Here is a 17,638-nt window from a genome sequence, read left to right as displayed (position 1 = left end):
AACCACGAGAGCTCTGAACACCCAGTAAACATTACTCAGGACAGCGCTAGTCGCATTATACTGTTACAAACAAGAGAAAAAACTGCAGATGCTGGAAATCCAATCAACACACATACAAAGTGCTGGAGGAACTCTTGCAGGCCAGGCAGCATCTATGGAAAAGAGTAATTGACGTTTCAGGTCAAAACCCTTCGGCAGGTCCTGCCAAAGGGTTTCGCTCAAAAAGTCAACTGTGTGTGTTGCTTGCATCATACTGTTGTATAGTTAACCGTACGTCATATATGCACTTGCCCATCTATCACATTTTAAAAATCTATTAACATGACTCTGTCACTTCTCAGTAAACAGTTAATATATTTCATCAACAACCTCGCAAAACACCACCACCGCAGCCATTCCCTTGTCCATTCGACCTTCCCCACTAAGCTCCCTCCAGGTACTTATCCCTACAAGGGGCTTGTGCTACCCCTGCCCTTACACCTGTTCCCACACATCCATTCAGGGCCCCAAATAGCCCTTCCAGGTGAGGCAAAAATTAACCTGCGAAACAACTGGGGTCGTCTATTTTATCTCGTGCTACCGATGAGGCCTCCTCTACATTGGTGAGACCTATCCTAACCTGGGGGACAGCTTTGTCAAGCACCTCTGCACTATCTGCCACAAGCGGGACTTCCCAGAGGCCAAACATTTTAATTCCGATTCCCATTCCAATGTGTCAATCAATGGCCTCCTCTTGTTCCAAGAGGAGGCCACCCTCAGGGTGGAGGAGCAACACATTTTATTCCGTCCGGATCCCTCCAACGTGATGGCATGAGTATTGATTTCTCCTTCCAGTCAACAAGATTCAGCTGACTATTTCCCAGTCTGACCTTTTATTTTTTGTCACCTGCCTAATACTTCCCCTGGGTCTCTTCCTTCTCTTTCTCCTATTGTCCACTCTCCTCTTCTATCAGGTTATTTCTTATCCAGCTCTCGACTTTTCCCACACATAGCCTCACCCACCACCTTCCAGCTAGCCTCTTCCCCTCTCCCCAACTTTTAATTCAGGCATTTCCCCCCTTTACTCTCAGTCCTGAAGAAGATCTCTGCCCGAAATGTCAACTGTTTACTCTTTTCCATAGAGGCTGCCTGACCTGCCGAGTTCCACCAGTATTCCACCAGAGTAGAATAACAATAAACATGAACTGCACCACAACACCCCCGCCCCCAACATTCAGTGCCGCAACCTATAAAGGCCATTATACATAAACCCCTCCACACCACACCATCTACCAACAACTCCACTCTTTTCTTTAAAACATAACTGTAACCACCACTACCACTTCTTCTGGCAGCTTGTTTTATGTACCCACCAGTCTGCGTGAGAGACAAACCACTCAGGTTCTTTTAAATCTTTCCCCTTTCACTTTAAACTTGTGTCCTTTAGTTTTAGACTTTCCTGGGAAGACTATGACATCCACCTTAGAAATGGCTCTCATGAATTTAATAAACCTTTATAAAGGTTAACCCTCCACTTCTTTCACTCCAGGGAAAACAATCCTAGGCTCTCCACATAATTCAAGCCTTCTGGACCTGGCAATCTCCAGAACTACCAAGGAATAATTAAATAGAGTAAAAGCTGCTTTCCTGTTATTTTTAGGAAGTTGTATTTATTCCTTTTAAATTCATGGCAACCATGCTTTGATGGAGTTACTGAAACAATTCTATTATTGCAATTATAGCTGCTGCATAGATTTCTCTAATTTCTAGTCATTTCTCCCTCCCCTTCTCTCTTTTCGTTCCCATTCTGGTTCCTCTCTCACTCCCTCTCTTCTCCTCATCACCTCCCTCCTATTATGATTTGCTGCATAGCTTCAAGGTTACGATGAAAACTGATAACAATGTGTGCCTTTGACCTATTGTGACAGAAGGAATGGGCAGGGGTATGACTTCACTATTCTCCCATATGTTTCTCAAGATTAACTGTTCCCGAAGAAGCAGCAGCAAGAAAAAGTTGTGGCAGTTTCCACAGGGGTTTTGGCAATTGTGAAGTAAAGAATTCTCCACTTCAATCTACGTCACTCATTAGGATGAGAGAGTATTGGTTTATTATTGTTACATGCAGCGAGAGGCAGTGAAAAACATTTATCTTGCACGTCATCCAAAAGTACAGTGAGGTAATAAGAAAAAGCGAATGCAGAATGTAGTGTTGCAGTTAGAGAGAAAATGCAGTGACAGTAGACAAAGTGCAAGAGCTACAAGGAGTAGCAGATCAAGAGTTCATCTTTTCAGCCTGGGCAAGAGTCTGATAATGGTGGAACAGAAGTTTTCTTTGAATCGGGTGGTTTGTGCTCTCAGGCTTTTATAATTTCTGCCTGATGTGAGGGGAGAGAAAAGAGAGTAACCGTAGTGAAGGGTGGGGGTTGTCCTCAATTACATTGGCTGCTTTCCCAAAGTAGCAGGAAGTGCTGACAGAGTCAGAGGGGAGTAAGAAAAGAACATTTGCTGCCTTTGTATCTTCCAGGATTAGTGTTGGATAGAACCATAGAACAGAAACAGGTCTTTTGGCCCTTCTTGGCTGTGCCAAACCATTTCTCTGCCTAGTCCCACTGACCCGCACCTGGGCCATATCCCTCCAAAATATTTAGGAGAGGTTACAGTGGGCAGAATAACAATGGTTCACTCCACTTGAGGAAACTGTACTTACATGTTGTTCTACATCGAGCAGAATGTCATTGTTTTTTCCTCTACCCCTCACCAACAACTAACATCTACTTAAATCTGTCATGTGCACATTAATCACATGGAATTCTCAGGCATGCTGGAGTACATACCTGCTCTCGCTGCTTTCTTTCTCGTTCAATCTGTTCCTGTTTTTTCTTTTTAGATGCTTCCTAGGAAAAAGACAAGAAAACTTTCAGACTGAGACAAAGAATCAGCACAGCTTGAGAAAAGAAATAGAAAGACAGGTTAACAGTGCTTCCAGGTTTAGATTTGTCTTCAAGCTGGAGACAGAGAAAGAGGGAAATATCAGTAAGAAATTGAGGAAAGGTTTGAAGGCTTCACTTTATTCCCCCTCCCAAAGCATAAAGATGGGGAGGAATGTCTTTGTAATAATTTGGTTGTGAAAATTTATATACTTATGGAAATTTACATTATTTTACTAAAATAAAAGGGGCTATTTCTTCCTCTCTCCAAATCATATTCATGAGTTTGAGAAAACAAGTGAATTCCAGCAAAGGAGTTGAAAGTCATCAGATTTTCTTGAAAAGGTTTGGGGCATCCAAAATAACCAGGGTGGTTGCAATTAACAAAGCAGGTTTCTGACTCCTACCATCTTTCACGGAAACTGAACTATTTTATTCTTTTTACACTCAGATACCTCAAACATTTTCCTCCTTTCTTCCACTGCATTCATTCTCTTCACTGGAGCAGGTGGAGCCTAAATAAAAAGTGAAACTGCAAATTAGATCAACTGTGGCTAAATGCAAAAAATGGGCTAAGAAGGTGCTGGAGCAAGGACAACCAAGCAAATCACATTTTATTTTAATATAAACGGACTGCTGTCCCACTACAAGCTTCACAGTGCAAAGTGATTTGAGAAGATCCACATGAACCAGAAACGGCTAATCACATCTGAGGCCCTATGGGCCTGACAAGCTTGAACTCTCAGTTTGATAAAGGAAAACCTGAATTGAACTCCATACTTCCAACTTGGCTCCATATTCTTAGCTTTACCCTGGCCAAAATTAAATGAGATCAGCTTTGAAATTTTGCATGAACTCCTTCCTTCGTGAAGAACTTATACTTTCTGACCATTGGGTCAATTGGCCCTTGGGATTAATCAAACAACAAGCTCATCAACATCAAGTATAATTGTTTTATTAGTTACTTCAATTCCTTTCTCTCACTATATTCTCTCATACCGAATATCCTCCTTTACAGGAACGAAGAACATTTCAATCCTGACTTCAGGTGTCATTTGTGGTGAAATGCATCTTCTCCCCATGTTCAGATTGGTTTCCTGTAGTGCACAGGTTTCTTTCTACATCCCAAAGACAAGACAGCTGATGGGTGAATTGGCCTAAGTAAATATCCCCAATTGTTTAGTGAGGGGGGAAATCTGGGGGAAATTGATGAAATTGTGGGAAGAATAGTGGTAAAAAAAAACAGGAAAAATGCCAGATGAGGCTAAAAATGAGTGACTAGTTAATGGACACCATAGATAATGGGGCAACCCTTTAGAAGAGAGGTAAGGAGGAATTTTTTTTAGCCATAGAGTAATAAAGCTGTGGAATGCTCTGCATGTGGATGCATTGGTAATCATTTTCCAATGTTCCTTAGATTCAGGATCAGTTCCTGAAGATTGGAGAGTGGCTAATGTTATCCCACTTTTCAAGAAGGGAGGGAAGGAGAAAACAGAGAACTATCGCCCTGTTAGCCTAACGTCAGTCGTGGGGAAGATGCTCGAGTCCATTATTAAGGACGAAATAGTGGCACATCTTGATGGCAGAAATAGGATTAGGCCGAGCCAGCATGGATTTACCAAGGGCAAATCATGCTTGACTAATCTGTTGGAGTTTTTTGATGGTGTAACAAGGATGTTAGACGAGGGTAAGCCAGTGGATGTTGTGTACCTAGATTTTCAGAAGGCATTCGATAAGGTGCCACATAGGAGATTGGTGAGTAAAATCAGAGCTCATGACATTGGGGGCAGGGTTTCAACATGGATAGAAAACTGGTTGTCAGATAGAAAGCAAAGGGTAGCAGTGAATGGGTGTTTCTCGGACTGGCTGGAGGTGACTAGTGGGGTACCACAGGGCTCTGTATTGGGACCACAGCTCTTTACGATTTATGTCAACGATTTAGATGAGGGCATTGAAAACTATATCAGCAAGTTTGCTGACGATACTAAACTGGGTGGCAGTGTGACATGCGAAGAGGACGTTAGGAGAATACAGGGAGACTTGGATAGGCTGGGTGAGTGGGCAGATACTTGGCAGATGTCATTCAATGTGAATAAATGTGAAGTTATCCACTTTGGAAGCAGGAACAAGAGGGCAGAGTATTGTCTGAACGGTGTAGAGTTAGGTAAGGGAGAAATGCAAAGAGACCTAGGAGTCCTAGTTCATCAGTCAATGAAGGTGAATGAGCAAGTGCAACAGGCAGTGAAGAGGGCAAATGGAATGTTGGCCTTTGTTACAAGGGGAATTGAGTACAAGAGCAAGGATGTCCTTTTGCATTTGTACAGGGCCCTGGTGAGACCACACCTGGAATATTGTGTACAGTTTTGGTCTCCAGGTTTAAGGAAGGACATTCTGGCAATTGAAGTGCAGCGTAGATTCACTAGGTTGATTCCTGGGATGTCAGGGCTGTCTTACGCGGAGAGATTGGGCTTGTACATGCTGGAATTGAGGAGATTGAGAGGGGATCTGATTGAAACGTTTAAGATAATTAAAGGATTTGATAGGATTGAGGCAGGAAATATGTTCCAGATGTTGGGAGAGTCCAGTACCAGAGGGCATGGATTGAGAATAAGAGGTCAGTTATTTAAAACAGAGTTGAGGAAGAGCTTCTTCTCCCAGAGAGTTGTGGAGGTGTGGAATGCACTGCCTCGGAAGACGGTGGAGGCCAATTCTCTGGATGCTTTCAAGAAGGAGCTAGATAGATATCTGATGGATAGGGGAATCAAGGGATATGGGGACAAGGCAGGGACTGGGTATTGATAGTGAATGATCAGCCATGATCTCAGAATGGCGGTGCAGACTCGAGGGGCCGAATGGTCTACTTCTGCACCTATTGTCTATTGACTGCAGGGGAGGCCAAGACTATGCATATATTTATGGCGGAAGTTGACAGTGTTCTGATCGGTCAGGGCATCAAAGGATATGGCAAGAAGATAGGAGTATGGGATCAAGTGGTATCTAGGATCAGTTATGATAGAATGGCAGGGAAACTAGATGGGCTGAATGGGCTAATTCTACTCTATGTCTTATGGTCTTATGGGCCTATTTACATTCAGCAGGTTGGAGGAACAGATGACTAACCTGCCCTCCAGAAGTGGCCTAGTCATTTAAATATTTTGCATCATCTTCCATGAAAATACATGTAAAGCAATTATTCAATTCCTCGCCCAAAGCCTTATTACTGTCAGTGAATTTTCTTTCAATCTGCTATATAATCTGCTAGAAGATGAGACCGGGAAATTAATGGTAGGGAACATGGAGATGGCGGAAACACTGAACAAATATTTTGTATCAGTTTTTACAGTAGAGGACACTCAAAATATCCCAACACTGGATAAACAGGGGGCTCTAGGGGGAGAGAAGCTAACTACGATTCAAATCACCAAGGAAATGGTACTTGATAAATTAATGGGACTGAAGGTGGATAAATCCCCTGGACCAGATGGCTTGCATCCTAGGGTCTTAAGGGAAGTGGCGGTCGGGATTGTGGATGCATTAGTGATAATTTTTCAAAACTCGCTGGACTCGGCAATGGTCCCGGCAGATTGGAAAAATGCTAATGTAACTCCTTTATTTAAAAAGGGCAATAGACAGAAGGCTGGGAATTATAGGCCAGTGAGCCTAACATCTGTGGTTGGCAAAATGTTGGAATCGATAATTAAGGAAACAGTAACAGGGCATTTGGATAAACATAGCTTAATAGGACAAAGTCAGCATGGCTTTCCAAAAGGGAAGTCATGTTTGACAAATTTGTTGGAGTTCTTTGAGGACATAACATATAGGGTAGGTAGATAAAGGGGAACCAGTGGATGTGGTGTATTTGGACTTCCAAAAGGCATTTGACAAGGTGCCACACCAAAGATTATTACTTAAAGTAAAAAATCATGGGATTGGGAATAATATTCTGGCAAGGGTGGAGGATTGGATTTCTAACAGAAAACAGAGAGTTGGGATAAATGGTTTATTCTCAGACTGGCAGTTGGTGACTAGTGGTGTTCCGCAGGGGTCAGTGTTGGGACCCCAACTCTTTACAATCTATGTTAATGATTTGGAGAAAGGGACTAAGTGCAACGTATCGAAGTTTGCTGGTGACACAAAGATGGGAGGGAGTGTAACGAGTGCAGAGGACATTGAAACCCTGCAGGGGGACATAGATTGGCTGAATGATTGGGCAGACATTTGGCAGATGAAATATAATACTGACAAGTGTGAGGTCTTGCACTTTGGCAGGAAAAATAATAGAGCAAGTTATTATCTAAATGGAGAGAAACTGTTAAGTGCTTCTGTGCAAAGGGATCTGGGGGTCCTGGTGCAGGAAACACAAAAAGTTAGTATGCAAGTGCAGCAGGTGGTCAAGAAGGCCAATGGAATGCTGGCTTTTATTGCTAGGGGGATGGAATATAAGAACAGGGAGGTCTTACTGCAGTTGTACCAGGTATTGGTGAGACGACACCTGGAGTACGGCGTGCAGTTCTGGTGTCCATATTTAAGAAAGGACATACTGGCTTTCGAGGCAGTGCAGAGAAGGTTCACTAGGTTAATTCCAGGGATGGGTGGGTTGATGTATGATGAGAGATTGAGTAGATTGGGACTCTACTCATTGGCGTTCCGAAGAATGAGAGGCGATCTTTTTGAAACATATAAGATTGTGAAGGGGCTTGATCGGGTGGATGCGGGGAGAATGATCCCAATGATGGGTGAAACTAGGACTGGGGGCATAATCTTAAAATAAGGGGATGCCATTCCAGAACTGAGATGCGGAGAAATTTCTTCACTCAGAGGGTAGTGGGGCTGTGGAATTTACTGCCCCAGAGAGCTGTGGAAGCTACTACACTCAATAAATTCAAAACGGAGATAGACATTTTCCTGGATAAAAATGGCATTAGGGGATATGGTGAGCGAGCAGGTAAGTGGACATAAGGCTAGGTTTAGATCAGCCACGTGATCTCCTGGACCAGTTTTCAATAGCCTGGATGGGTCGGAGAGGAATTTTCCAGATTTTTTCTCCTCAATTGGCAAATTGTTTTTTTTCCCCCCGGGTGATCACATGGGTTTGGGCGGGATGAATAATAAAATAAAATGGGCGGCATGGTGCCCTGTTGGTTGGCACTATTGCCTTGTGGGATTCGGTGATAACTAGAGTTAAGATTGGATCAGCCATGATCTTGTTGAATGGCGGAGCAGGCTTGAGGGGCCGATTGGCCTACTCCTGCTCCTATCTCTTATGTTCTTATGTTCTTACATCTTCACTTGACGTAGTTAGATGAAATAAATCATTCCATACAATATGTGTATATTGATCTTGGGAGAGGTCAGGAAAAATTCCTATTTTATTACAGGAACCTCATGAACACATCCTTGAAATGTTTTAGGGATTTTAAAATTCTGAAAACTGGATGTTAGCAATCTACTAATAGTTAATAATTTTGTGCCTAGTTCAGTGAAAAAAAATGTGGGATAGCGGCTAATTAAATGTTTTAAAATACATTAAATAACTTTGCTCTTTAACCAGTGCCAATTAGCATCCCAAAAAGTTGATGACAGGTTTTTCCACAATTGCATACTATATTGACTTCCTGGCCTTCTGCCCATGCAAATGCACATTAATCTGCACCATTTATTTATTCATATTCCTTTTTTTAAAAAAAAGAGGTGCAATTTCCTCTATATTCAAGAAGTCTCTTCACCCTTTAAGAACATTTTTTTTTAAAAAAGCTTACAGCTTCAGCATTGGTGCCCTTTCAGGGAAACAGATTTTCCCTTTTCACCAAATTCATGTCTTACTCTGAGATTTTGAAATCAGTGCTGTTTAATTAATTATAATTGTTAATGTCTGAAACACTAATTGTTATGTAATAAGAGAAGCAGATTTGGATTTGTTGATTGCTATCTACTGGCAATTTACTTTTGGCAATTATCACAGGACTTGATCTGGTGATGAAGTTACAGATATTAGCACTGACTTCCAATACCACGGCAGTTAGCTGAGGCAACTGTTTCAGTTTCTGGCAATATGCAGTTGATTTTGGTAATTCCCTGTGGTGCTTCTGCAAAAGGCTTTAGATACTGTAAAAAATACAGCAGACAAGGCAGGTCAAATGACATCTTATAACATCAAACCCAAAATTTGATAGTAAGCCCCATTTAACCACTAAGGTACAGTTGGCCCTCCTTATCCATGAGTTCCGCATGCGCGAATTCAACCAACCATGAATCAAGAAAATGCGGAAGTGCTCTTCCAGCACTTGTTGTTCAAGCATGTACAGACTTTCTTTTCTTGTCATTATTCCCTAAACAATGCAGTATAACAACTATTTTACATAGTATTTACATTGTATTATAATCTAGAGATGATTTAAAGTATACGGGGAGGATGTGTGCAGGTTACCGTGGATCAGGATCAGAAAAAAAACTTGGAAGTTCTCTTACTATGTAAGTCGGAACAGGTACATCTGGTATTATTTAGCATCAATCAAACGTTTGTCTTAATGTACAGTATATATTTTACCTTTCAATGTACATAAAACACTTAAGAACGTATGCTTCAGCGCCGGGCTTGGGAAGTTCCCAAGTTCAATCCAATGACAGACCACTTCCGAGCACGCTCTCCTTCCGTGCCTGGTTGATGTGGAGGATCAAAACCCAATAAGTAAACAACTGCATTGCTAAGTAATAACTGTCACTTTCATCGGGACAGGGCCTTTCTCACTTTATCCTTTAAAATTGTTCCGATCGTTGACCGACTGTAGCCTAATGCTTTTCCAATGACCAATGGTGTTTCACCTTTTCCCCATCGCTTTATTTTTTCCACTTTATTTTCAATCGTGATCGTGATTATTTTCATGAACAGAAACACTGCGGATTCAGAGCTCAAACGCCGGGTCCTAATGTCCACCGCACTGAGACAGGTTAAGTAAGGTCTGCGGTTCTGCTCGGTCCTAAGGTCCACCACATTAAGACAGGTTGAATAAGGGACTTGAGCACCTGCTTTTTTTTTGTATCCGCGAGGGGTCCCAGAACCAATCCCTCACAAATAAGGAGGGCCGACTGTAGTTACAATGTGCTATCTTTTGCATGATATCAGATAACCAGCAGTGATTAAATAATGGCATCGCTAATATGCAAGTTTAGTGATATGCATTGCAAGTTCCAGTGCAATACCTCTACATCCTCCATAAAATTTCACATCACAACTGCCCCTATCTCCTATCAGAGGAGTGATAAAAAGAGGAAAAAGGGAGCAGACGTAACCACTATAATGGACATCGTCAAGTTCTGAAGGTGAGCCTAAGCCAGGCATGGGCAAACTACGGCTCGCGGGCCATATGCGGCCCGTTAAGCTTTTTAATCCGGCCCGCAGAACTTGATGAAATTATATTAATAAACCTTGTTAACGTTTTTATCCCGCAATTCTGGCGTTTTCCCAATAGATGACACACTCTATATACATTGACCTTTGTTGAGGTGCAGCGTATTACTCCACATTTGCGCTTTACTTTGTAACCTTGTGGCGACCCATTTCCTGGCACATCCGAACCGGCTCACAATTAGCCAGCATTCCGGCTAAGGGAAATAGCCTGCGGGGATTTGCGAGCACAGAGCTTTGGAGCCTCTGCGCCACGGAGGGCAGGTTGAGGGATGCTTAAAAGTGAGGCTGGGGATTTCGAATAAAGTTTTTTCCTTCAACTACAGTTACCGACTCCGTGTCATAATTTTAGCACTGCGTGTAGCACACCGCTACAACCTCTCACCCCTTCTGTAAAGATGAGTGGAGCTAAGAAAAGAAAAGTGGATAGAGAATGTCGGGTGTTTAATAAGGAGTGGACAACTAAATATCTTTTTACCGAACACAGATCAACTGCTGTATGCCTGATATGCCAAGAGACTGTGGTGGTTTTTAAAGAATATAATATCAGCCGTCACTTTGCCACAAAACATGCCAACTATGCTAGCGACCAGTCAACGAAAGAACAGGAAGCTAATGCTCAGAGGTTGGCAGCTAATTTACAGGCTCAACAAAATTTTTTTCACCATCAAACTGCCATTCATGACTCAAGTACCAGGGCGAGTTTTATGCTGTCATTCAAATTAGCAAAGGCCAGCAAGCCTCTGTCTGAAGGCGAGTTTTTAAAAGAATGTATGGTGGAGACAGCAGGTGTATTGTGTCCGGAGAGCAAAGACAAATTTGAAAATAACAGTTTATCACACAGGACAGTGACTCGCCGTGTGGAACTGATAGATGAAGATATAACCAGCGACTTAAATAAAAAGGCAGAGTCGTTCACGTTATATTCATTAGCACTGGATGAAAGCAACGATGTAAAAGACACCGCTCAGCTCCTCATTTTTATCCGAGGAATTAACAATACTTCTGAAATAACGGAGGAGTTTTTGACAATGGAGTCTCTGAAAGGAAAAACACGGGGAGAGGACTTGTATGACCGGGTGTCTGCTGTCATCGAAAATATGAAGCTCCCTTGGAGTAAGCTTATCAACGTCACCACAGATGGATCTCCTAATTTGACGGGGAGAAATGTCGGCCTGCTGAGGAGAATACAGAATAAAGTGAAAGATGAAAATCCTGACCAGGATGTTATTTTCCTTCACTGCATCATCCACCAGGAATCTCTATGTAAATCGGTATTACAGCTGAATCATGTTGTGAATCCTGTCGTAAAACTTGTCAACTTTATACGTGCAAGGGGATTTCAGCACCGTCAGTTCATCACGTTCCTGGAGGAAACTGATGCGGATCACCAGGACCTACTTTATCACTCCCGTGTCTGCTGGTTAAGTTTGGGCAAAGTGTTTCAACGAGTATGGGAGCTCAAAGAGGAGATTGGCGCATTTTTGGAGTTACTGAGGAAGGCCGGCGAATTTCCTGAGCTGAGCAACAAGAGCTGGCTTTGTGACTTTGCGTTTGCTGTGGATATATTTTCACACATGAATGAACTGAACGTGAAGCTACAGGGGAAGATCAGTTTGTGCATGACATGTACACAAATGTGAAAGCCTTTAAATCCAAGCTGGCTTTTTTCTCCAGGCAAATTTCGAATAAGTTATTCACTCATTTTCCCACACTCGCCACGCTGGAAGAGGCCGGCGCAAATGTTAAAAAATACAGCGAGTCACTGGATGCGCTGCACAGAGAATTCTGATGTCGCTTTTCTGATTTTGAAAAAATTGACAAGTCACTTCAGTTGGTGGCCTGGCCCCTGTCACAAGATCCTGAAACAGCACCAGAGGAGCTACAGCTGGAACTGATCGACCTTCAGTCTGACCTCGTCTTAAAAGAGAAGTTCAACTCTCTTAAACTGAATGACTTTTATGCTTCACTTGGTAAAGAGGTGTTTCCAAACCTCCAGAGGACGGCACAGAAAATGCTGGCGTTGTTCGGCTCGACCTATTTGTGTGAACAGGCGTTCAGCGTCATGAACATCAACAAAGCCAGCCACAGATCCAAGTTAACTGACCAACACCTCAGATCCATCCTGAGAATCGCCACAACAAAACTAAATCCAGACTTTGATGCGCTGGCTAAAAAGGGAGACCAACAACACTGTTCCCACTGAAATTAAAAATAAGTTTCTTCGTTGTGGTATGTAAAAAATGCATTTGAAAATATTTTTTTCTTTTTCTTTTTCAATCTTTTTATTGAGTTTCATATAAATATTAAAAAAAACATAACATAATAAAGAATAGGTTATGAATACAATAGACTTGAAATTACAATAATAAGATAATAATATCCTATTAAACATCAACAAAATAAAGTACATTAATCAATCGAGTCTATATAGTTATATATGAAAAAAAACAAAAATAATTGTCAAAAGAAAAAGAAAAAAAAATTTGAAAATATATAAAAGAGAATATATATGGAAAAAAAAACACTAAACTAAACTAACATGGGCAATAATAACAGTTTGTAAGTATATGATAGTGTCAAAGAACTCCGGAACTCCATACCTGAACAAGAATAAGCAGAGAGAAGGTCTGGAAAAGGCCAAATTAATTCATATGAAAATGTCGAATGAACGGTCCCCAAGTTTCTTCAAATTTAATTGATGAGTCAAAAATAGTGCTTCTAATTTTTTCCAAACTCAGATAAGAAATAGTTTGAAAAAGCCACTGAGACGTGGTAGGAGGATTTACTTCTTTCCAATTTTGTAATATAGACCTTCTGGCCATTAATGTTACAAAAGCAATCATTCGTCTGATTGAAGGAGAAAACTGATTACCATCCTCATTTGGTATACCAAAAATTGCAGTAATAAAATGAGGTTGTAAATCGATGTTCCAAATTGAGGAAATGGTAACAAATATGTCCTTCCAATAGTTATGTAAAGTGGGACATGACCAAAACATGTGGGTCAATGAAGCCACTTCTGAATGACATCTGTCACATTGAGGGTTAATATGAGAATAAAATCGAGCAAGTTTATCTTTAGACATATAAGCTCTATGTACAATTTTAAATTGTATTAAAGCATGTTTAGCACATATAGAAGAGGAATTAACCATTTGTAAAATTTTTTCCCATTTATCTGTTGATATATTGTATCGAAGTTCTTTTTCCCATTGTTGTTTAATTCTATCAGATACCTCTGGTTGTATCTTCATAATCATATTATAAATAAAAGCTACTAATCCCTTCTGACAAGGATTTAAAGTAAAAATCAAATCTGAGAAATCCGTTGAAGTTGAATTGGGAAAAGATGGTAAAACTTTATGTAAAAAATTTCTGATTTGTAAATATCTGAAAAAATTAGATTTAGGTAATTTAAATTTATTGGAAAGTTGGTCAAAAGACATCAAAGTACCTTCAAAAAAAAGATCACGAAAACATTTTATACCTTTCCTTTTCCATATGCTAAAAGCTTGATCTGTCAAGGAAGGTTTGAAAAAAAAATTAAATAAAATAGGGCTATCAAGAACAAAGTTATTCAGAGTAAAAAATTTACGAAATTGAAACCAAATTCGTAATGTATGTTTGATAACAGGATTAGATATCTGTTTATTGAATTTAACTAAATCAGCAGGAAGAAAAGAACCAAGAACAGAGAATAGAGAATATCCCTTTACCTCATTGCATTCCAAATTTACCCACTGTGGACACAATGATGAGTCCAAATCTAATTTCCAATACGTTAGGTTACGAATATTATTCGCCCAATAGTAAAATGTAAAGTTAGGTAAAGCTAAACCACCATCTTTTTTAGATTTTTGTAATTGCCTTTTACTTAACCTGGGGTTTTTATTTTGCCACACAAATGAGGAAATTTTTGAATCAATGTTGTCAAAAAAAGATTTAGGAATAAAAATTGGTAAGGCTTGAAATAAATATAAAAATTTTGGTAAAATCATCATTTTAATAGCATTAATCCGACCAACTAATGATAGGAATAAGGGAGACCATCTTGTAGTAAGGTGTTGAATTTGATGAAGCATAGGTAAAAAATTCAGTCTAAATAAATCTTTATATTTCTTGGTAATTTTTATACCTAAATAGATAAAATTATCAGTAACAACTTTAAATGGAATCCTGTCATTCAGTAAAGTTTGCGCGTTTAAGGGGAATAATTCACTCTTATCTAAGTTTAATTTATAACCAGAAAAACTACCAAATTGAGCCAACAAGGATAAAATAGCGGGAATAGACCTATCAGGATCAGAAATATATAACAGCAAGTCATCAGCATAAAGTGATAATTTGTATAACTTCTCATTACGGGTAATACCAAAAATATTAGAAGATTCACGAATAGCAATGGCTAAAGGTTCTAATGCAATATAAAATAATAAAGGACTTAAAGGACAACCTTGTCTCGTACCACGAGATAATTGAAAAAAAGAGGATCTATAATTATTTGTAAGAACAGAAGCAACAGGTTTATAATATATTAATTTAATCCATGATATAAAATTAGGACTAAAATTAAAATTTCTCAATGCATTAAATAAGTATGTCCATTCAACTCTATCAAAGGCTTTTTCAGCATCTAATGAGATAACACATTCTGGGACTGTGGGTGGTGAAGTATAAATTATATTAATCAATTTTCTAACATTAAAAAAATACCGATTCTTAATGAAACCAGTTTGATCTTCTGAAATAATCTGTGATAGTACCTTTTCTAATCTAATGGCTAAAATTTTTGTAAGAATCTTAGAATCTACATTTAATAATGATATAGGGCGATAAGATGTACATAAAGTAGGATCTTTATCTTTTTTGAGAATTAGAGAGATAGTAGCTTCATAAAAAGATTGAGGTAATCTCTTCTTAGCAAACGCATCATTAAAGATTTCACATAACCAGGGGGAAAGCAAAGAAGAAAAAGTTTTGAAAAATTCTACAATATAACCATCAGGGCCAGGAGCTTTCCCTGAATTCATTGATGAGATGGCCTCACCTATTTCGGCCATAGAGATAGGAGCATCAAACAAGCTACGATCTTCACCTATCAGTTTAGGAATATTCAATTTGTTAAAAAAATTATCCATCATGGACAGGTCACCATCAAATTCTGATTGATATAAAGATTTATAAAAATCTTGAAAAGTGTTATTGATTTCTTTATGATCAGTAGTTAAATTACCGTCTTGTTTATGAATTTTAATAATTTGTCGCTTAGTCGAAATAGCTTTTAATTGATTAGCTAACAGTTTACCAGTTCGATCACTGTGAATATAGAATTGAGCCCTGGTCCTAATTAATTGATTTTCAATTGAAGAAGATAATAATAAGCTATGTTCCATTTGAAGCTCAGTTCTCTTCTTATAAAGTTCTATGGTAGGAGTCACGGAATAAATCTTATCGATTTCCTTAATTTTATCCACTAATAAAGCAATATCTAAATATCTTTGTTTCCTTTTACCAGCGGAATACAAGATAATTTGTCCATGGATAAAAGCCTTGAAAGAGTCCCAAAGTATTCCTCTGTCAATTTCTTCAGTATAGTTTGTTGAGAAAAACAAGTCAATTTGCTGTTTTATGTAGGTGACAAATTCTGGATCTTGAAGCAGAGTAGCGTTAAGTCTCCAAGATCTAACATTATTGGAAAAGTCCGAAAACTTAATAGATAACTTCAAAGGTGCATGATCCGAGATAGTAATAGAATCATATTTACAATCAATAACATCCGTTAATAACCGATGATCAATAAATAAATAATCAATTCTAGAATAACTATGATATACATGTGAAAAAAATGAAAATTCTTTATCTTTAGGGTTCAAAAATCGCCATATTTCTGTAATGCCCGAATCAACCATAAAAGAGTTAATAAGTAAGGCTGATCTATTCGGAAGAGTTCGGATAGGCTTAGATCTATCCATCGAAGGATTCAAACAACAATTAAAATCTCCACCCATTATCAACATATATTCATTTAGATTAGGAAGGGAAGTAAATGAACGTTTAAAGAAATTCAGGGCAGTCAGAGTTTGGAGCATAAATATTAATTAGAACCACTTTTCGATTAAAAAGTGAACCAGTTATCAACAAGAATCTGCCCTGTGGATCAGAAATAATTTCATGATGTGTAAACAAAATTGAGGGGTCTATAAAAATAGATACACCCCTAATTTTGGCGGTACAATTCCAGTGAAATTGTTGACCCTTCCAGAACCTAAAAAAAACATTGATTATCCTCCCTCCTAATATGGGTCTCCTGTGCAAAAATAATATTAGCGTTCAATCTACGGAATACTTTAAATATTTTGTTATGTTTAATCGGATGATTTAAACCATTAGTATTCCAAGAGATAAAGTTAATAGATTTATCCATCATGCCAATATTAGTTGTGTATATCATAATAGGTTAAAAAGACACATAACCCATAATTCAGGAAGAAGGAAAAATGATTCAGGAGCAACCGGAGAACATGACACCTCAACAATATTAATAATTTAAAGTCGGCCCATAAACTAAAAGCAAAAAAATAAAATGCAAAAGCGTGAAAAAAGATCCCTACCCCCTCCCCCCACCCTTCGAAGGAAAGCCAAGCAGCAGGCGCATAATCTAACACTAACCTTACCCCCATTTCAAGATGGCAGCTCCATAAAAAGATTTAAAAAAGCTATATAACACCCAGATTTAAATATAGGGTTGCAAAAAGAAAATATATATCAATCAGAATGAAAAAACTAATATAATAAAGCAAACAATCATTAATAAAAAAAAGTATAAATATTAAAATTTAAAAGTGTAATATACCTTTAAAAAAATTCCATATTCAAATACAAGAAAGATGACGTTTCAGAAGCAAAGACTTATGGGAAGAAGAAACGACATTTTGAAAAAGCCATCTTACAAAATATAACTGTAAATTCAGCAATCTGTTAAAAAAGTTTAATAAAAAAGTTATCAAAATAGGATTAAAAAAAATTTAATAAACACTACAATATATAAAAAAAAGACTAAAAAATTCAAAACATTCGTCCCATTTCTAAGTACAGGCAAACAAATAAATGCTTATAGAAAGCAAAGTCTTATGGGAAGAAGAAACGACATCTTGAAAAAAATAACTCATTATTACAAAATATAAATGTGTATATCTGAAACAGAAAAAAAAATTTAAAAATATTATAAAAATTAAAAGAGCATCTATAAAACAATGATGATAGTAAAAAAAAAGAACCAGGCCCGTAGATCAGGATAAGAAGTTATAACCCAGCTTCGTAGGTT

The 17,638-nt window shown here is 38.7% G+C and overlaps 1 protein-coding gene across 3 annotated transcripts in view; it reads right to left on the bottom strand.

The window, feature by feature from the left end:
• The window catches only part of nek1 (NIMA-related kinase 1), a 173,904-nt gene that overhangs the window by 101,973 nt on the left and 54,293 nt on the right, over positions 1-17,638 (bottom strand). For all 3 annotated transcript variants that reach the window (XM_059974106.1, XM_059974108.1, XM_059974107.1), the window contains exons 12-13: positions 3,362-3,421; positions 2,814-2,873 (exon numbers count right to left, since the gene is read on the bottom strand). In XM_059974106.1, coding sequence (XP_059830089.1) covers positions 2,814-2,873; positions 3,362-3,421 — 120 coding nt within the window. The remainder of the gene's footprint in view (positions 1-2,813; positions 2,874-3,361; positions 3,422-17,638) is intronic.

The sequence above is a fragment of the Hypanus sabinus genome, chromosome 7, assembly GCF_030144855.1.
Source record: "Hypanus sabinus isolate sHypSab1 chromosome 7, sHypSab1.hap1, whole genome shotgun sequence".
Taxonomy (NCBI): Eukaryota; Metazoa; Chordata; class Chondrichthyes; order Myliobatiformes; family Dasyatidae; genus Hypanus; species Hypanus sabinus.
The sequence above is the reverse complement of the archived record's forward strand: the minus strand, read 5'-3'. Positions and strand labels throughout refer to the sequence as shown.